Source organism: Prionailurus bengalensis, chromosome C1, assembly GCF_016509475.1.
Source record: "Prionailurus bengalensis isolate Pbe53 chromosome C1, Fcat_Pben_1.1_paternal_pri, whole genome shotgun sequence".
NCBI lineage: Eukaryota > Metazoa > Chordata > Mammalia > Carnivora > Felidae > Prionailurus > Prionailurus bengalensis.
In genome coordinates this window covers 9,705,850-9,728,275 of record NC_057345.1, presented here as the reverse complement: position 1 = coordinate 9,728,275, position 22,426 = coordinate 9,705,850, and the positions used below count along the sequence as shown (strand labels likewise).

Below are 22,426 nucleotides of genomic sequence, written 5' to 3'. Positions count from 1 at the left end.
GTGATAGACCTGTCAAAAATAAAGCAAAAGAAATGAGTCTTTTACTTCTCTTTAGGAAAGAAAGGAAAGACTCTCGATGCTTCCACTCCTTCCCTACGTATATGAAGCGAAGACTCCCGCCACTCATTTCTTCTCTCCTCTCCCACCCACATTGCATACTCTTCTTTACTGCAACTTTCCTTCCGGAACAAAACTCCCACTCTGCACTCTCAGCTCTTCTGACCATACCTGCATCTCCAAGCCTGTGTCTGGCAGGGGGCAGCGCCCAACCTCACTGGGTACTAACCATATTTCCTTCCTATTGGGAACTGGATGTCAGGCATAGTGCTACATGCTTTGCATCTTACCTCAATGAACAGGGTAGGTTCGTTATCATCTCCTTTTTTAACATGTGGAAGGTGAGGATCAAAATTCAATGGAACTTTCCCAAAGTCACCCAATTAAAAAAAAGAAAAGAAACTCTGCCTGACCTCTACCATACTTATCAGCACCTTCCTTGACCGTCCTGGTTAAAAACTACGAATCCCTCTCTTCCCATCAGCCCCCAGTCACCCCCCAATTTGTTTTTCTCCATAGCACTTATGCTCTTGTAAAGTATGAGATCTACTCAGGGACTTACTTTTTTTATCTGGTGACTGCATCGTCACACCAGAGTACGGGCTCCATGAAGAGAAGACATGTCAGCCTTTTTTCACTCACTGCAGTGCTTCCAGTATCTCGACTGGTACCTGGCACCGAGTAGGCCCTCAATAAATAACTATGGAACGGATGTAAGGATGCTGTTACACATAAAGGTATTCAGGGCCATCCCCTGTGAGTTTCTTCAAAAGCTGTCTGTTTACTGAAACCCCTCTCTGCACCACTCCAAAGAAAAGCTCTCCCTGTTGCTGCAGACCCCTCTTCAAACTCACTCTCATTCACCTTCAGTGCATACAAGTATGCGTGCACACACGCTCCCCCCCCCCCGCTTTTTTTAATATTTATTTCTTTTTGAGAGTTGGGGGTGGAAGACAGAGATTCCCAAGCAGCCTGCACACTGTCAGTACGGAGCCCGACGTGGGACCTGAACTCACGAGCCATGAGATCGTGACCTGAGCCGAAATCAAGTCAGACGCTTAACCGACTGGGCCACCGGCGCGGGCCATCCACTCCTCTCCCTCTAGACAAAGAGAAAGGGAAGCCCCAAACGGTGTGTTACCAAGAGCCTCACAATGCAAATTTTAAAGTTAAATTTTAAATGCCAAAATAACAGAAGTGGCTTTACTTTAAAATGTTTAAGAGACGTCTGTCACATGTCAGCATGGTGAATTAAGAAAAATGGGAGCCGTCGCTACTTTAACAGTCAGTCCACAGTAGGTAGTGACTTTGGACTCATTTAGGGATCAAAAGCGTTGCTTCGGTTTATCACAGAGGATGGCATGGTCCTACTCACACCCCATCCGACGTCCTGACACCGCTCCAGGAAACCAACGGGAGACAGATGGTGCTGGAAAACCCCACACAGTCAAAGAGGGCAGCTGGGGAGAGACACGAAGCCCACCCACCAACCTGAGGATATCAGCATGAGCCATGCCAGAATTGCCCGACACCCTGGTCAACACTGACCTCTGCAAAGAGCAAGGCAGCCCACTCGAGTGAATTATTTATTTACGTAGGGTTCATTTTGTTTCAAAATCAATGGCAGCATCTGCTAAGTCATACTTAAACTGAAATACATATTTCACAGAAAAAGATGAACACTTCAATTTTTTAACGTGCAAAAATAATTCACAAAGGAATACACAGGACCAAAGTCTCATGGAAATAAATTAAGTTTACCTAATAATCATAAAATAACTTCAAATTAGATCATTTCTACCTAGCAGACTGGTAAAAAGAAATTTTTAAGAGAAAAAGGAAAAAAACACAGGACCAGAGAGTAGACATTCTCCCAAACAATGCTGATCAGAGAATAAATTGGTATCATTTTTTGGATGGAATTTATTAACAGTCCATGACAAAAAAAAAAAAAGCTTTAAAATGTACACACACTTTAGTGAGCATACACACTTGCAGGAATTTATTCTCATGAGATAATTGGCAATTGTACCAAGACGTATGTACAAAAATGTTCCTAACAGTGTGGTTTATTACAGACTGTTTCCAATTAGTTGCTAAGTGAAAACCACTACGGATTAGCTCAGTATGATAATCCATGCACAGAGCAGAATACTAAGCAGACCTAAAAAGCACTTTTGTACAAACTGTTAGTTTATGTGGAGTCTTTTATTTTGTTAGATAATTCTATATCCCTTAAGAATTTTTCCAATGAACACACATGATTTCTACAATTGGAAGAAAACCAAGGTAACCACGAGCTGGGGAAGTATTTTTACTGGTGCAAAGGGCGGACACAAAACTAGCGATGACTGAATAAAGCTGGCTATAGAAAGGATGGCTTAAGATGGCACCATTTTTGTTTCAACATGTGAATGCCTGAGGAGAAAAATAAGCTGACACTAAATACACGAAACTGTCAGCAACGGTTTTCTCCGAGAAGTGGGATCATCCATAGTTTTTGTTTTCTTTCTTCTGTTTATCTGAATTTTCCGCCTTTCCTCCACTGACTTCGTGTGATCTCAAAGTGAAGAAGGGGCAGGGTGGGAGAGCAAATTCGTCTCCGGCGTGAAACCCCACGTCGGACTGAAGGCCTCAGAGGCCCTACCGATGCTCCTCCTTCCTCCTGCCATCACCACCGTCGTCACACACAGTTTAAATCTGCAGCTTTCTCATTTTTATTGAGAGTCTAACCTTATAAACAGAAACCGGTATGAAAACATCTTTTGACACAATTTCTACCTTAGCTGGCCAAACCTGGGCTTCCAATCAGAATCAATTTCAGTGGCTGACACACAGAACCCAAACGGTAACATGTGACAGCTCTGGCTTCACGTTAACCGCCAAAACTAGACCACAAAGGCGCTGCAGCACTGTTAGGCTAGGGTAGCGCGAAACGAACTAGAATCCCTTCTTTCACACAAAGCGAGTGCAAAGGCAGGTCAAACGCCCACTCCAGCTCCAGCTCAATAAATGATATGCAACCAATCAATTTCCAAATCTTTATAATGACCAAAAAATGCTCGGCTGACTTGATCCCAGAGAGAAATATTTTCATATAATCAATAATTTTTCCTCATCCAATCTATAGGAGTCCCTTTTAACAAAGCAAGGTATACCCTTTAACAAGGCATAACAAAAGGTACACCTTTTATACAAGGCAAGGCAAGGATACCTCATTGTGTATATACAAAACAATTTTTACAAATTAACTTCCAAGTGGAAATTCCTTCCTCGGAGAAACAGAGCTCAGGGAGAGGCATCTCCACACCAAGCCCCGGGCTAGATGCTTAATGAGGGATTTTATTTAGCTTTTACAGGAACCCTATGATATAGAAGTAAGCCCCTTTTATAAATCGAGACACTAGGAAAGGCTGCAAATTTTACTAGAACACTGAAGTCACTAAAAGTCTGAGCCAGGATTCAAACCCGGTCCCCTCAGTTATGCTTCCATTTCAATTTCCCTTTTTCCAAACCTCTCCTCCCATCCTGGACCTTCCCTCAGTCACCCAAGCCTGACCTCCCTTCCGCCCTTACCACTGAGCACAGCCTGGGTATTAACTCTTTGTCAAACAAAACCTAATTTTCACACCACCTAATTGCCATGCAATTTAATCCAATCCTTTTGAAATAGCCATAAAACCACCTACACTCAAAATCCGGTACACACCGCAATCTAAAAATGCATCAAAGTTAAAGACTCCTGAAGAACAGAGGATGCTTTGCAAAGGACGAACCAAACTGATAAAACATACTTACCTCCTGGGTTGGGGGTGAGGGTTTTCATTTAGATCCGTCCTTATCATTTACTTGTTATATTCTACATGTGTTCATTCAAATGTGTAAACTCAAAAACCTCTCATTCAATTAATGCAAACATTCATCATTTGAATCCTCAACTGTTTGTCTAGGAGGTCCTTACCCACTCTCAACTTACAGTAACGAACTTTACTCTGACACAAATCACTGCCAGGGATTAAGACAGAGCACTAAAGATGCTTCCTCATACTGAATCGACTCTCATGCTGAGATACGTCTTGCATTCATCCAAACAACCCCCAGCCCCCTGCAAATTAGAGTCTACAGTGATACAGCCTTTCTGTTGGCTGTTCTCTGGACTTGCCCTTCAAACAGCTCTGACACATTACTAACGGTGGGACAGAACCTCTCCGGGAGGTCCATGCTCCTGAGGCTCCTTTCCATCTTTATTCCTCTGGGGATCTAGCTTACTGAATTTCCACCATTATGATCCATACACTGTTTGCCACTTTCCCCGCCTGTTCCCGGGAAGAGACAATATCTATTTCCACTTGTGGAGACTGACAAAAGGAGTAAAGGGGAGACAGGAGGCTCGTGTCTCTACAGGCCCAACCTGCGGAGCATTTACTTCTCATGTGTTCCATAAGTAAACAATAACTCAGCTTGTAGAAGTCACTTTCAGGATTCCTCCTGCCTCCCCCCCCCCCGCCCCACACACACACCATGTTAGAGCTTTTTGGTTCAAAATACAGCCCATACTCTCTAACATTAGAAGAGAAAAAAATTCGGACCACCTGGGTGGCTCAGTTGGCTGGGCGTCCGACTTTGGCCCAGGTCATGATCTCACGGTTCGTGAGTTTGAGCCCCGCGTCGGGCTCTATACTGACAGTTCAGAGCCTGGAGCCTTCTTCAGATTCTGTGTCTCCTTCTCTCTCCACCCCTCCCCGACTTGTGCTCTGTCTCTCAAAAATAAATAAATGTTAAAAAAAAAAAAAAAAAAGACAAGAAAAAAATTCAGGGCACCTGGGTGGCTCGGTCGGTTAAGCCTCCAACTTGAGCTCGGGTCATGATCTCCCAATTCTTGAGTTCGGGCCCCATATCGGGCTCGGCGCTAACAGTGTAGAACCTGTTCAGATTCTGTCCCTCTCTCTCTCTCTGCCCCTCCCAACTCATGTGCTCACATGCTCACTCGCTCTGTCTCTCAAAAATAAACAATTTTTTAAAAACAAACAAATAAATTAGAAATTCTAACTCTGAACTATGGATGCTTAAGAATCCCATATAACCCTATATATGATAGGCAAAATGTTGTGTACATATACACACTTGTACATTTTCTGCGGAAATTTTCAAAAGGGCCCACAACCCACAAAAAAAGTAAGAACCTCCGGGCTCTGCTAGCGGGAAGGGCACAGAACAGGCAACCAGGAAGCCTGGACGCGAGGCCAGACTCTGGGACTGGCAGCTTGAAGGCATGAAGCAAGCCACCTCACACAGATTTCTCACCTGTCGAAAGACTCAGGGCATTTCCAGTATCCTATTATTCCACAAACAAAAATCTCCATTGGGTATTGCCAGTAATCTATGCAATACCACGAATATTATATGTCAGACTCAGTGCTCCAGAACTTAGGACACTGGTAAAAGCACATGCCGAAAGCTTAACAAATAGGGGCTAAAATAAAGGAATAAATGGACTCCCAGAGACACTTTTTTTTTTTTTTTGCACCAGACCAAGCTGCCAATCTGCGTAAAAGTTAACTTATTTGGGAGGCTCACTTACTTCTCTGTATTGCAATGCCCTCATCTGCCCTAAAGTTCCACAGAAAAGAGTATGATCGGCCTAGAAGCTTCTATGACCACCAACTGTACAGCTACTCCACTTGTAACTACCAAGTTCAAAATCTTTTCACTACCGGGGTGCCTGGGTGGCTCAGTCAGTTGGGCGTCCGACTTCAGCTCAGGTCATGATCTCGTGTCTTGAGTTCGAGTCCCCGGTCGGGCTCTGTGCTGACAGCTCAGAGACTGGAACCTGCTTCGGATTCTGTGTCTCCCTCCCTCTCTGCCCCTAACGCGCTCACATTCTGTCTCTGTCTCTCTCAAAAATGAATAAACATTTAAAAAATTAAAAAAAAATCTTTCCACTGCCATCAACCACATAGCTTCACAGTAAACCTAAGACACCAGTCATCACCACATTCATCCCCACTTGCTTCTCCTTTCTGCACACTGAGACCAGGGCTCAGCTAACTTTTTCTGTAAAGAACTAGCAATAAGTATTTTCAGCTTTGCAGGCTGCACGGACTCTTGTCAAAACTCCTCAACTCTGCCACCGTAGGGCCAAAGCAGCCATCGATAACACACAAACAAATGAACGCAGCTATGTTCTCATAAATCTTGATTTGTGAGCGGACATCTGAGTTTCATATGATTTTTATGTGTCACGAAACATTTGATTTTTTGTTTAAACCACTTACAAATGTAAAAAGCACTCTTGGCTGTGGGACTGTAAACAACAGGTGGCAGGTTGCATTTCCATGAGACCCAGGTCTTTTCCTCTGGCACCCCCCCTCTGGTGCAGGTTTGGAAGATGGAAAGAAGAGCTGAGCAGTACTTTCTAGAAAAAGGTTCTACAGGATCAGCTGGCTGACTTCTCTGCTCTTTTTTCTTCTTGCCTCCATTTTTAACTTAGAAATAATCTGAAATTCGGAGTGTTGAGCTAGGGGGCACCAGGGTTGGCTCAGTCGTTTAAGTGTGAGACTTGATTTCGTCTCAGGTCACGATCTCACGGTTTGTGAGATAGAGCCCTGTGCCGGGCTCTGCGCTCAGCGCAGAGCCTGCTTGGGACCTCTCTCTGCCTCTCCCCTGTGCACATGCACGTGCGCAAGCTTTCTCTCTCTCTCAAAATAAATAAATAAACATTAAAAAAAAAAAAAAAGAAGTGTTGAGCTAGCCAAGACTAGGGAATGCACTTGCTCATGTCTAATCTGAACAGTGCAGATGGATAAAACGTTTTTCACTTCCTTAAATGATTAAAGTCTTCTCACTGAAGAGCAATAATTCATCAACTTTAGTTGAAATACAATTCTACATCTTCCCACCATCCCCGATTCAAAAGTTATTTGCCTAAATGAATAACATGCAAACAGAAGTAGTGAACTATCAGTTTTCACTTATAAGAATGGGGCGGAGGAGGGGACCATTAAAAAGATTAACAATACTGGGTTTTAAAAAGCTAGAAAAAAATAGGTACTTTTGGTGGGTATACAAATCAGTGCAATCCTTCTGGAGGTCTGTTAGCAAAATTCACCAGAGACTAAAATGTAAATAACTTCTGACTTAACATTTATACTTCCAGGAATTTATCTTAAGAAGATAACCAGACAAGTCAGCACACATGTATACACGGTGAGTTTCATAGTCAGAAGAGTTGTTAATACCAAGGAGATGATGAAAACTATTTAAATGACAACTGGTTGAATAGTGGAAGAATGCAATGGAATTCTATGTGGCCACAGGACATAATGATGCAGATGAAACTGTCTGACATGGGCACGTCCACAGCAAATTGAAAGAGAAAAACCCGTCACAAAACTGCATGTGCGCTTTGATCTCAGTTGCACGAAGCATCTCTATATGGTGTTTGTATATGCACCAGCCTGTGTGAGAGACAGAAGAAAAACAGGCAGAGAAGCACAGACTTGGAACGTTCACCAAAAGATTCACAGATGATTTTTACTTTCTTGTTTATAGTGTTCCGTAATGTTTACGTTATTTTCCAATGAGCATGTATTACTTTTATAATTTAAAAGAGACTTATCAGAATGTACACCAAGAATGAACCCTAATGAAAACTATGAGCTTTAAGTGACAGTGATGTGTCATAAGTGCAGGCTCTCTGAAAGTCTAACCAATGCACCACCCTGGTGTGATGGTGGGAGGAAGGGGGGGATGGGGTATGCAGGCACACTCTGTACTTTCTGCTCAATTTGCTCTGAACCTAAAACTACTCTAAAAAAATAAAATCTAGGGGGGAAAAAAACGCATCAAAACAATTCACATGCAAACAACTCACAAGTGCAACAGAAGCCATCTGAGACCCACGAAAGCGAATCTGAAAGGCTTTTGTCAGAAGCGCAGATCACCGCAGACCTCTCGGCACGGGTGGGGGCAGTCAGCACGGGTGGGGGCAGTCCCAGGAGTATCACACCAAGTCCAGCACTCCAGCTGCCAGCAAGCAGTTCCCCACCAGAAACTGCTCGAACAACTGCTCTCCTCTTAGGAGAACCTGACTGTTTGGGGCATCACCCTGAGGATACTTTATTGTTTCTCTCCTGTTGTTTCTGATTTACTAGAATGTTTTCAGTGAAAGCGTAGGGGACGAAAGACTCTGTGAGACAATCAAGGGCTCAAGAAAAGCAACTTAACACTTGGTCTTAGTTAGCTTTAAAATGGAGTTCTAGCTGGGGCAAAAGACGAGGCTGCTAAAAGATAAGCAGGTCTTAAGGGGCTTTAATAGAAGAACAAATGCCAGGATGAGATTTTAATGATAAGCAGTTTCTCTTACTTGAATACAAGCCATTCTGATGCAAGTCTGAGGATCAGACCAAGGTTGGAAGAAATCACTGGGGATATACTAAATTTTACTTGGGTGTTTTACCTTCTTTACAAGACACATGGACATTATAACTGCTGCTTCCTGATTTTGCCGAATGCATGCCTCTACATATACATGTATCTACTTTTATCTTAACAGAGCAAAGGCTTACAGGTTTCTGTACGGAATACTATGTACCTTGTAGTCGGAACTACCTGAATGACATCCAGTTGTTTTTAATTCCCAGAAGGAAAAGCCAGCCTTGACAAGAACTAAAGTTTTAAATATAACAAGAACTGGCAATGTCAGAAGACTCACAAACTGTGGTGGTATACAAGTACCTAAGTTAACAATGCGATCTTCACATGTTTGTAAGTAGAAATCGAATCCCTAATATGTCATGGCTCCAAATTAGGATATTCACCAAGCTACTATGAACTCATACTACGTACGAATTTCAATACAAACGAAGCTTAATTTACAAAAGACACTATTAATGATTTATATACTACGTCCAACAATAACAAACTGTTAAGGCGGGTAAATTAGGTACAATAAACTTAGGTATAATATTAATGACATTTGTTCAAGCTCAGCAATACACAAACGGAACTAGAGAACACATCTCCTGGTTTCCAGATACTGTCCTCACTAAGATTAGCGTGGACCCAGTAGAACATATCTGTTAGCTTCCCTGGGAAATTTCTAAAATTAAAAATGCAGTTGATCTGGGGGCATACTTTTGTGGTCCTGACATTTTTAATCACACAGGCATTATCTTGAGTAGTTAATATCATTTTTTGGCTGGGCAGTTTTTCTACAAATATAAGCGCTCTTTCACCTCAAAAGTAGTGAAATAGCATAATGTGATTATTCTCACGCTAACTCCTCATTTCCTAAGGCCCTTCGGGTTAACTGTCATCAGATTTATTATAAGGGACTCACGACAAACACAGAACCTCAAAATTACTGGAAGAAACCAGAGGAATCTTCAAGTTAAGAAACACTGCCCTGAACACTGAGAACAGCAGCGACATACCTGATGTACAAATGTCACAGAACTTCTTGAGGTAAAGTATCCAGACATTTCCTAGGCATATTTTGTTTTTAGGTCTGTGTATGTTTACGTGTGAAACAGATGTGATTCCATTTAAGACAATCTGATAGGAATGCTTTTCCTAACCACCGAAAAACTTCACTTGCTTTGCAAAGGGAGTCACACACCACTGAGATCCTATCAGACCACGAGAGCTTCCCCAGAGCACCTGATCTGAACAAAATTCCACAAGAATGATGAATGTGCATGCAACGCTCCAGGAAGCAGTAACAACCTATTTACCTTCACAGCTATCTTAATGAGGGATTTCTTCTTGTCCCCGTTTTTAAATTGAGGATTTTAGGGCCCAGAGGTTAAGTACCCTACACCCAGAGTCACAAGGCTAAAATAAAGGTAGGATCTGAAACCAGGTAATCCAATGAAACATTTTTAAATGTCTTACTGTCGGGCAGGAGACATGGGTCCTAGCTCTGCATCAACACCACTCTCGACACGGGTCCTCACGGGGAGGAACAATTCACCTCTGTTCCTGACGGCCTCACCTCTGTAAGGAATGTGCTAATGCCCTACTCTGTCCTCCAGGATCATAGTGAGAACAGGAAATGCACAAAATTAAAGCCTCCTGAGAAGTCCGAAGCACTCTATAAATATGCCATGTGCTAAATATATCCAATTCTGAATATTCCAGCAACACAGAGATTATTTTCTAAAACACAGAGAAGACCCTAACAGTGTTTTATTTGTGGTCACCTCAGAGTGTTCTTTTATGGTACCTATTTGGAAGCCTGCAAAGGGACAGACCGAAGTCTTGGTTGTAAAGCACAACACCCTGAACAAGGCAATGTAAAAACTGGATTTGACATTCATCGTTGAGGACACCCAAGCCGCTTCAAAATACAAATGTAAACGGCGGTCTGTATCCAAAGAGACACATTTTCTCTTTAATAAAAACATTTTTGATTTTAAAGAACATAGTAAGCGAACTATTTTAATTTCAAATGTCGACTCCTGAGAGAATAGAATGATTTCTTTAAAAACGTACTGAATGCTGATAAACAAAGAACCAGAATTCTTTCTTACCTCCCACATGTACACATTATTCTTAACCTGAGATCTTTTTTTCTTATCACCAACAAATGGCCCAAACTTTTTGCCTTTTAAAATTGGTTTAGTGGCCCAGACACCTAGAAAATAAAACCAATATTTTTATAAAGTATTGTGGTTAAAGTTCAAAGCATTAAAGTCAACTCTGTTTCACAAAATAGTTAAAAGGCTAGCCAGTCTAAAAGCAAGATAATGTTAAATCAATGGAGAGCAAGTGAAATTAAATGAAATCAAGTCTTCAGGAGGATTTTTATTTTTCTTCTTTGTATTCTTCTGTACTTCCCAAATAGCCTGTAAAGAACCTACACTGTTTTATAAGTAGGAAAGAATGTTTTATATCTGTTTGTTTCTATTTCTCACATGTAAAATTACCCAGATGGCACACTCACAAACACCCAGAGAACAGCACAATAACAACTTAACGAGAAAAAATACGAGGAGTGAAACTATATAATTTTTCGAGGGAATGTTTTTGTTTTAAGATGTATTTATTTATTTAAGTAATCTCTACACTCAACACAGGGCTCAAACTCATGACCCCGAGATCAAGAGCCACATGCTCCACCAACTGAGCCAGCCAGGCGCCCCGAAACTATAAATAATTTTTAACTCTTTCTACTTTTCCGCAGATTTGGAATGATCTCCAATGAACATGAATTGCTTTTACAAAGGCTGAGAAATGCAGTTTTGTGAATAAGTATTTCTGAAGTTCACTCAAAACGGAACACTCTTTCCTCTCCAGCTAGGTCTCCTGAAAACTTGGCTACTGTAACAACTCACTCTTCAGAGTTGCAAACAGCCAAGAGTTATACCGCTGCTGTTCCTGCTGCTCCTGCTGCTCCGTGGTATTCCTAGGCTGTTGTTTTTCTGTGCACTACCCACAGGCAAACAGACGAGCCGAAGAAGGCAACAGGCAAAACGGCGGAAGGTGGTGGTGGGGCCAAGGGAACCGGCACCCAGAGGTGACGCTCCCTGACAACATCCCTTTGGACAAGTTCCCTCATCTTCTGGTCTCCATTTCCTCAGGCACAGAAGGAAGGCGGAGACTGAGCCAGTCCTGCCCCGCTAGGAGGTTCAAGTTTCCCTCTTCTGTAAGTCTATGAATCCAGTTTGATAACAGAGCTAACGATCAGTTAGTGGAGCTATAAAATCAACCACTTTCTCGTGAATGATGTAAGCGCTCACGTTGCTTACTGAATACTTTTTCAGTGAGAATTAGGAAAAGCATTTATTAACAATTTATTCACACACATATACACATAAACTGGAGTATCAGAAATACATCTAAAAAAAAAAAACAAAAAAACGAAAAGGGATACAAACATGATAGATTCCAAAAATGTACTTTGACTAAATTTTTATGATTTACTTCCTTATTAGCCTTCCGTCCAAAGATTAGGTCACACAAGCAAAACCAAATACACAAAAGCTCGGTTTGTATTCAATGAGAAATCCCAGCCAGAAGCATTCAGAGACACTCGGATCATCATTCGTTCAAGTACCCGCTGAGGTCCATAATGCGTCAGGTACTGGAGACATAAAGAGAAATAAGAAATGAAGGCCCTCAAATCAATGCAAGGGCAGATGTGACGATACACAAGGACGAAATTAAATATAACAGCACAATCACACTCAAGTCCCAGTGAAACAAGACAGGAAGGAATACGCTCTGTAGTACGAAGAGCCCCGAGGAAACGTGGAAGGGAACACGCGGGCTGAATCACGAAGGACGGGAGGTGGTGGGCGTGGAGATATTTCTGGTTCAGTTTTATAATCTATGTCCACCCTGGATTCTTCACTGGAAAATGCAGAAACACCACACCGTGTTCTAAATCAAAGTGTAAACCTGTTGCTTTTATGATGAGTTCCCCCCACCTCCACACAGGCTGCTCCCTTCCCCTCCCCGTCCCCTCCGGGGACCCTAGTACTCACCAATCCGAGTCTTGTCAACAGCAGATGGGAAAAGCCTCACTTCCTCCGGAAGTCCTCGAAGCACATGTTCAGGTACCTCAGCCAGGCTCTCAGCAGCTGCGACAGGCTCGGTGGCGTTCTGCAAGTCAAGGAACAGAAGGATCAGAGCAGAGGGAAGCAAACCCAGTCGGTGGGTTTTTTGTTGTTTTTTTTTCTTTTTTCTGGCCCAATAAGCAAATATGCAAAACTGTAACTGCAACCTGAAGCTGGCAAGCCAGACGGAGACTACAAGGTGCGAGATGCAGAGCATTTCAGGAGCTGCTTTCGCTGTTGTGAGTCTCCAAAGGAAAACTGCAACCTTCAAGTCTGTCTGTGTTAATCCGTTTTGTTCAGCCACCTGTAGTCACTTTCAAACTACGTGAATCTCTGGCACCACACTGTTTCCAACTCCCACAGAATCTGGAAGTAAAATACGGCTTCAGCTTCCTTTTCAGTCAAAGGCTACCATGAGCATTTTAGAACGCTTAAAAAACAAAAATCAACACTCCTACTTAAACGAATACTTCTGGCACACACTGCAAAGGCCCAGCCGGCCGGCCGGCCAGACCCCACCCCACCTATGTTTTCATCCCTCTGGCAGCAACGCCCCCTTTAACAGACAGGGGCTTGAATATTCCGACAAGAACACTACAACTTTTTCTGGGCCCTCAATGGAAATGCAACCTTTCCCGGAAGCAGTAATTTACGGCTTCCATCAAGTCACATTAAACAGCAAAGTTGCCAGAATATCAGTCTCCAAGAACTAGAGAACTGTATATAATTACTAACCAAAATTCACTTTAATCTTAAGAAATAACATTACTATTAGGTATGTATTATATAAGGGAAGAGGAAGCAAAAATCTGAGGCAACTGGTAAAACGTGACTGTTAGTTTGAAAATAACGTTCAAAGGAAAGCCAAGTTTGTATTGACTGTTATCCCATATACTCCCAAAGAACCCATGTACATATCATAACACCACTAAGAATGATGGGTCCTTTAGTCTTAGGTGTTTTTTATTTCACTGCAAAGGGAAACACTTCTCAAGGATTTTCAAAGATACCAAAGTAAGCAAAAAGCAAACTCCAACCTAAGGAAGTTAACTTCCCCACAATGAAGCTCTTACAGCTTTTAAGAATGTTTTGTACAAAGACAAGAAATCATCCACGTTTGTGTAATCCCAACATTATTTTTTTTGATGTTTTCTGTGCTGTGTTTGTTTGTTTGTTTGTTTAAAGTATCAATAGGCTGCTTTAAGAGAAATGAATCCCCCAGCAAGGAGCAACTCATTATGAAGGTCCACTCTCTGGCCTTTTTCGAGTCGGGATGCACACAAGCGGGCCCCCAGGGACGGAGATTCCCTTCTCAAACAGGGCAAAAGCTCACAGTGCCGGCACTCCGGAAGCACAAGCGCCGTGAGCCTGCTGGATCTACAGCTTGGTTCTGACAATAATACCAAGCACACGTTAAATGCCTTTCAAAACACAAGAATGCCAAAACTGCCCCCGAAAATGGGTCTGATGGTGTTTTTAATTAGCTACAGTGTGAATACATTCAGCACACAAATTTCTCACTTTTAAATATGGTACCCCATTTTTAAAACTTTAATCTGTAAATGGTGATTCTGGAAACAGGAATCTTTTTTCCAAAGGGAGAACGGGTATTAAACTGGCAGTGGGTACCCTAGGCTACATAATGACTATTGGACAAATAATAACATGAAGAAGTACTTAGCTAAGGCTCTGAGTCCCATCAGCACATGGCCACTTAGCAGCATGAGGAAGTTTTCCTCTCCTTCCTCAGATAGGACCCTAGCCTAAGATTTAAAAGGACCTGACACCATTTAACCTCCCTAGGAGCTTTGAAAAGACACTGCATCAGCTACTCTAAACTGGTACTTCCAGACACAATGACAATAATACTAATAAGTTAGCATTTCCTGAGAAAGTCCTCAGGGCCTCAGTACAAGGCACTGTACTAACCGTCTTCTGTGCATGATGGCATTTACTCCAAACAGCTCAAGGGGCAGGGACTGTCATTGCTTCCTCTGGCACCGCCCCTGCCCTATCCCCTCACCCCCACCCCCAACACCAACACACCCATTAAGGAGGAAATTGAGGCTTAGGGAAGTGGTCTAAGTTGCTCAAGACCAGGATTTGAACCTTTGTCTGTCTGACCCTGAGCCCATGTTCATAACTACTGTGCTCTTTCCAGTTAAGATTCTGCTGGATAAGGTCTGAGGATCCAATGTAAAACATGCTAACTCTAGGTGATAGCGCTGTATTATAGAATTGAAATCTGCTAAGAGAAATGTTCTCACTAAAAAAAAAAAAAAAAAAGGAAAAGGATAAATATGAGAGATGATGGATGGGGTAATTAACTAAATGGTTACACATATATCAAATTACCACTATGTATACTTCATATATCTTACAATTCGTCAATTATACCTCAATAAACCTGAAAAAAAAAAAAAAAAAAGAAAAAAATTCTGCTGGAACAGAATCTGAGAACCTCTGCCCTAAAACCTCCCAACTTCCATGGCAGTGACAGCAGCCAACGGCTCCTGAGGCAGGAATGGTCATTCCCACGGGAAATGTGTCACTGGAGTGTAATTTGGAGACCACGTGTGTTAACATTTCTGATACACCTGTGAACAGAAAGGACCTCAGCAGAACTGCCACAAGAAAAAAGGGAAGACAAATTCCTATGCATTTATTTACCTGCTTTTGGTGAACCCCTCCCTGCTTGTAAATTTGGGCTCATTTACCTAGTGGAGGAAAGCTTTTTTTTATATTTTAGTAGCCTTCACACTACAAGACTCGACTAAAATTTGCAGACTTCCAACCACACCAAGCCAACCCTGGCAGCCCCAGGACCTGGCTCTCACCTTTCCAGCTGCGATGGCTCCAGCTGGAAACTGCCTCTTCCCTTCCTTAGTTTACCTTCATAGCTCTTATCACAATTTTAAATAATTAGTTGTAAAATTATGTGTTTAACGTACCTCCTCTGATAAACTACAGTGAAGACAGATGGTATCTTTTTTTTTTTTTTAACATTTATTTATTTTTGAGACAGAGAGAGACAGAGCATGAGCAGGGGAGGGTCAGAGAGAGAGGGAGACACAGAATCCGAAATAGGCTCCAGGCTCTGAGCTGTCAGCACAGAGCCCGACACGGGGCTCGAACTCACGGACCGCGAGATCATGACCTGAGCCGAAGTCGGACGCTCAACTGACTGAGCCACCCCGGCGCCCCAGATGGTATCTATCTTATTCGATGTTGCGTTCCCAATGCTTAGCAGGGGACACAACATGTTTGTTGTCATTTAAATACCTGAATGAATACATAATTCTTGTAAACCAACTTAAAACTTTTTTAGAAAAAGGAGGACTAGAAATAAATAAAATAGCTGGGTCATCTATCGGAAAGCATTTTTTCCATGTGCCTGAATTTCTTGAATGTGAGGTAGGTATATTTCTGGGTCAACATAAGAATTCTTTTTTAGAAAATGTGATATAAGCTTTCAATTCTTAGCACGCAATTTACAAGTAAACCTTTAGAACAAAAGACTATTTAAAAGAAAATTTCTCTCCCCCACCCATATATAAACTGGGATCTCATTTATACACACAAACATACATATACACATATATTTATATATATGAACATCCTTAGAGTATTAGATGTAATATTATACTCTAAACAAGGTCATGTTGGTTCCTACACTGAAGATCGCCATTTGATCCTGGGACTACTTCCCAGATCAATTTTTCTCTAAAAGAAACTGCAGCATCTACTCAATTTCTGAGTCCCTTCTACGGCCCAGGCAATGTTTTAAGCACCTCCTTTGCCTTAACAATGTGTCACTCTATGGAGGAAGACCGACAAAATCAACCAAGGATATACAATGCCTGATACTTTCTGATGCTCTGAAGAAAAATTAGGCACAAGAGGAGGACACAGTGACGGAGATGGGTAGGGTGCTATTTTAAACAGAGAGCTTCAAGCAGTAGAAGGGCATCATGTGACAGTATGGGGGGCAAACACACCAGGACAGGTAATCAGCAAGGACCCTTGCTGACTCAAGAATAAGCTTGATATGATCACAGAACAGACAGGCAAAAAGACCAGCGAGTCCAGAGCAGAGAAGGTGAGGGAAAAGCAGCTGGAGCTGACGCGGGAGAGGTAGGTAGGGGTAACACCTTAGGAGAAATGGATCACCTGCTGAACTACACAGAATATGAGGAATAGAAGGTGACCAACCAGAGACCAAACTGCAGGCTCCAGGAAGGACCCTTGCTCCCCCTTCTGGAGTGGCCAACCGCCCATCCTTGCCATCCCAGAATAAAGGCACGTTCCTATTTCAAGGGTTTCTGGACACCGATCACTGTGGTAAGCACAGAGGACGTTACAAGGACTTCTCTACTTTCCTATTACGTAACAGGAAACAGAAGAGCTCGTTTATTTCACCGCTTGATGAAGTAAAGGCTCCAAACGTGTATCAGTGAACTGATCTAGAACAGCGTATGTTAAATTTAATGTGTTAAATTTAAGTTAACTTAATAAGCTTTGTTATTGATCTCATTAAATCAAGGTCTCCAACTTCCTAACTCAAACTCAAAAGAAGGCAGTCAGTATTCCTTCCCCTCCCCGACTCGTGGCCACAAGCAGCTCTCCTTCACTCAGTCCATCACTCAGTCATTAACAAACACTTCCTGAGAGCCCGCTCCAGGCTGGCCCTGCGCTGAGCAGTGAAGGTACGATGGTTCACAAAGCTGATCCGGGCCCTCTGCTCACAAAGTTTTCAGAGAACTGCTTTTTCCCTTCCCCTAATACCTAATACCTTTCCTTTGGCTCACGATGACTTCCCATGCTGGATGGTGGGGGAGCATCAGGAGTATGACTTTTACTCCCTCCTCTGGACCAAGCTCTGTGCTAAATGTTTTTCCTGCATTACCTCGCAATAATCACAGCTAACACCGATGGATGTTCAGGACGCCATTCGGATGCTACTGCAAGCTCTTTTAATCTTTTAACCAGCTCGTTTAATCTTTACACCGCCACTCTGGCTGTGGGCACCTTCATGATCCTCACTCTACAGATGAAACTGAGACCTGCCCACAGACATGGCTAGTAAGTGGCAGAGGCAGGATTCAAACCCAGACAGTCAGGCTTCAGGGTCTGGGTTCTCAAATACTATGCCACAGAGCTGTCCTGTCAAGTAACTCTCCCAAGCTGCGTGGTTTTAAAGTAGCAGAGCCAAGGGGCACCTAGTGGCTCAGTCGGTTGAGCGTCGGACTCCTGATGTCGGGTCATGATCCCAGGGTCAAGGGATCGAGTCCTGCATCAGGCTCTGAGTTGCGTGTGGAACCTGCTTAATTCTCTCTCTCTCCCTCTGCCCCTCCCCCTCTTACATTCTCTTTCTCTAAAATAAAATTTTTAAAAACACATAAAAAATAAAAATAAGAAAAATAAAGTAGCAGAGCCAAGATAAAGTCCAGACAGACTCCAGAGTGCACGTTCCAACCAAGCCAGTGGGGTATCTCACGGTCATTTAGGGCCACCTTTGGGGGGGTCCACAGGGTCAGGGCTATTTCAACAATAGTCCTAGGATGTTACCTACCTTTTTCATTCTCAGGCATGTAGAGGGGAGGTTTTCAGGGTTTATGACAAGTGATGATGTCATCATTCCACTGGCTAATGGATGTGTGATTGTCTAATCTCATGTTTTAAAAATTTCTGAACTATGAGTAAGGACTGTAGTCTAACCAACTCCTGAACTAGGTCTAGTTCCTGGTCTTGATACTGTAATAAAGTAAGATGTTACCACCGCGAAAAACTGAGTGAAGAAGAGTATAGGGCTCTGTACTATTTCTGCCACTTCCTGTGAAGCTATACTCCCTAAACATTGTTCAAAGAATTTTTGTTTCAAGGGGTGCATTCGGTAGAGCTTGCTCATTCGGCAGAGCTTGGGGCTCTTGATCTTGGGGTCGTGAGTTCAAGCCCCACAGTGGCTGCAGAGTTTACTTCACAAAAAAGAAAAAAAAAATTGCTTCAATTTCTCACATGGTAAATATCCAAAGATCTAATGCACATAAACAAAAGCCTGATGATTGCTGCACGAAAGAGACCACCTCTGCTCTTCCGGCACCTCCCATCTCAGGACTGAGAAGCAGAGATCAGGAGAGATTCTGAGAGACTGACTAAACCAAGAGGAGGAAGGAGGGTGGGGTCCGCACATTCGCACCCTACCTCCCCAACTTCTCCACTACAACTCGAGGGGCTGTTCCCTACAGGCAAGGGGGGGGGGTTCCGTTTTAAGGGTTTCACTCTGAATCGCTAACGGAGAACAAGCAAAGGATACCAGAACAACCTGGGATAAATAGCTTCAAAGGCAATTAAAGGCAACCAGTTATTGCCCATGCCCCTTCGGGGCTCCTGCCCGGGTCGGAGAGAAAAGCAGAAGAGAGTTCCTACCCCTTACTTTAAGCACCAGCCTGGTTGGGCCAAGACCTATCAAGGCAGGAGGGTGTCATTTTGCCTGCAGGGCTCTGGGCCTCTGCCCTGCCCTAAGGAAGCCAGTCCCCAGCGGTCCTACCAAGCAGGATTTCCCCTAAGGCTCCACTACCACACGCCCCACCTCTCCCCACCTCCCCCGGCACTTTGCACTTTGTAAGCACTTACTGGCTGGCTGGTTTAATGGCCTCTCCACCAGAGGCAGGTTTAAGCTGCAGACCCAGGGGGCAGGTTCCGTTTCACTCACCGCTGCACCCGGCGCCTGGCACAGGATGCCGAGCCCCGAGCAGTGGTTGCTGTCAACAAACAAGTACCTGGCAGTCAAGTGCAGGAGGTCTGTGTGCACAGAGATGGCTGTGAGGGTGTACAGACTCAGCTGGCCACGGAGTCCAGGGGAGTGGATGAGATCAGAGAAGAGAGACAAGCAAGGACAAAGCCCTCAGGATGTCACTATCTAAGAGTGGGAGGTAAGACCAGGCACGATGTCACCGTGGCAGAAGGGGCATCAAGAACATGATGTCAGAAAGGCTGGGGAAAAGGCTCCACGAAGGGGGAGAAGTCAACAGTCAAATCTGCTGGTGAGCTTGCAGTATGTGTGGTATCTGATCCTGCTCCACTTCCCACCGCTGTAGTCACCCTTCAGCCTGAAATAACACAGCAATCCCCTCATCCTGCGAAGGGCAGACGAGCACCCCGCGTGCCAGCACTGCGCTACCGAGGAAAGCGGCAGCGAAGACAGATGGGTTCTGCCCACCTGACCGGGTATTCCACTGGGACCAGTGAAATAAAGAGTGTGATGGGGCACCTCGGCAGCTCAGCTCCGACTTCGGCTCAGGTCATGATCTCACGGTTCGTAAGTTCGAGCCCCGTGTCGGGCTCTGTGCTGACAGCTCAGGGCCTGGAGCCTGCTTCGGATTCTGTGTCTCCCTCTCTCTCTACTCCTTCCCTGCTCACACTCTGTCTCTCTCTTTCAAAAATAAATAAAGACTTTAAAAAAAAATTTTTTTTTAAAAGAGTGTGATAGATAAGGAGGGGGCACTGTCCTCGTCAGGGCAGCTGCGTGCGGGGGGACATCTTAGAGAAGATCACACACAGACACTTGGACCTGAAAGAGGAGAACGGCCACGCGTTAAGGATCGAGCATTCCAGGGAAACGTACTAAGGGGACAAAGGGCTTGGCACGTTCAGGAATAAAATGAGACCACCGTGGCCAGGTCACAGCGAGCCAGGGAGAAAGCAGAGGCGGCTGCCGCCAGAACCTGCAGAACCTTGAAGGTCAGGGTAGAGAGAGACTGGAGCTCATTTAGAGAGCAGCGGGACACAACTAGACGGTCTTGGGCAGGGGAGTGACATGACGTGATGAGAAGGTCTTCTGGCTTCCAGTCTGTTCCCTATTCAACTTCTCTAAACCCTCTGCCTTCTTGATTAATCATCCTATAAAAGCATCCGGTTCAGAATTCCTTTTTTTTTTTTTTAACTTTCTAAATAAACCAGTGGTTACTTTACTGGTTGTAGAGTCTCTCGAGGTTGAAGAGAAGCAAAGTAAATTAGACCTAAGAGCTCTTCTCAACCTGACATGCCCCTGAAGGAGGGTTCTGCTGCCTCCTAGTGAGTCTGTTACTGCTGAGACTGAGCTGCCAAATTTCAAACCACCTTCATCCAAGGCAGCAAACCAAGGAGCAACAGCCTTTCAAGTCAGGTGGGAGTTTGCTTGGTCTAGCCACAGCCTTAAAAAAAAAAAAAAAAAAGAAAAGAAAAGAAAAAGAAAAAGAAAAAGAAAAAGAAAAAGAAAAATTCTATTGGAAGAAATCACAGAAAAATCTCGATTTTGCTCTCAAAGTTCCTCCCTAGTCCCTACAGGCACCACTCTCTGGAGGTCCTCCTACTCCTTGGCGTCTTTCACAGATCAGGCTTTTAGCCAACAGGGCCCCCAGACCACTGATCCTTCTGGCCCTCAATTCTTCTGACCAGTCAATATCTTCTATATCCTTCCAGGTCAAGTTCAAATCCATTCATCCATGAAGACATTCCAAACAACTCACGATAATTGCCTGCTTTTCTAATTTCCTATATGCTCAGGTTTATGTTGTATGAATACAGTACTCAAGACATACAGAGAATGGTCCCACAGAGAGAGAGACCGTCAGCCAAGCAGTGCTCAATGAGGGGGTTTCTGTGAAAATCCAAAGTAATGACTTGGTCTGAACTAAAGCACTAACAGTGCTTAGAAAAGTATGTTACAGGGCAGAATCAGCACTTGCTTACGAGCTGAAAATAATGGTGATGATGATACCTACAGTGTTTCCTACATGCCAGGCACTGGCCTTGACGTTTATTAACTCATTTACTCTTGACCACAACCACATGGGGTGGTCACCACTATTATCTCTATTTAACAGGTAGGAAAGCAAATACCAAGAGGTCAAGTGACTTGCCCAAGGTCACACAGATGGAGTGCCTGTGAAGGACGAAAGTCCACTCCCTGTGGAGTCCTGTAAAGGACTGAGGGTGAAAGTGAGTCACCACACAGCAAAGTTGAGGAAGAGCAAAACAATCCTACAAAACCTTTTTCTTTGCCAAAGCATTAATATCAGAATAACAAAAAATGTAAACCTTCTTGCCAGAGTTCCTCCCACAGTTATATAAGAAAAATGTCATCCAAGTTGCTAATTCTTTTCCAAATTTCAGAAATAATCTAATATTTTCATTCACAAAGACAATGTCCCAGATCTTATAAAAACTGCCAATTTATCTAGTAGAATACATGATTCAAAATGAGATTTAAGTGCCATCATTTTTTTTTTTAATTTTTTTTTCAACGTTTTTAATTTATTTTTGGGACAGAGAGAGACAGAGCATGAACGGGGGAGGGGCAGAGAGAGAGAGGGAGACACAGAATCTGAAACAGGCTCCAGGCTCCGAGCCATCAGCCCAGAGCCTGACGCGGGGCTCGAACTCACGGACCGCGAGATCATGACCTGGCTGAAGTCGGACGCTTAACCGACTGCGCCACCCAGGCGCCCCATTAAGTGCCATCATTATTAAACATGTTAATTTTCTAAACTATACATTCATTAATCGAAGTTTAAGTCATAACACATAAGAATCACCTTACTTGGAAGTCTCTTTTAAAAAGCCTGAAAAATCAAATTCGCATTTATAATTACTTATAAAAATCTAACTCTATATTAATAATATGCTACAACAGCAAAAGTGGTTTCAATGTTTTATACCTCATTATGCATATATACCCAGGATTAGGAAAAAAGTAGGGAAGATAACCTAAAACCAAAGATAGAAAGCCATTCAAGGCTTTACCAAATCTTTGGAAATACATCTATGAA

The 22,426-nt window shown here is 43.3% G+C and overlaps 1 protein-coding gene across 4 annotated transcripts in view; it reads right to left on the bottom strand.

Moving 5' to 3' along the window:
* Positions 1-22,426, bottom strand: part of PRDM2 (PR/SET domain 2) — a 123,797-nt gene that overhangs the window by 79,137 nt on the left and 22,234 nt on the right. For 3 of the 4 annotated variants that reach the window (XM_043573802.1, XM_043573798.1, XM_043573799.1), the window contains exons 3-4: positions 12,546-12,663; positions 10,590-10,693 (exon numbers count right to left, since the gene is read on the bottom strand). In XM_043573802.1, the coding sequence (XP_043429737.1) occupies positions 10,590-10,693; positions 12,546-12,663 (222 nt within the window). Of the gene's footprint in view, positions 1-10,589; positions 10,694-12,545; positions 12,664-22,426 lie in introns of those variants that run through there. The other variant, XM_043573800.1, reaches the window with a different exon arrangement.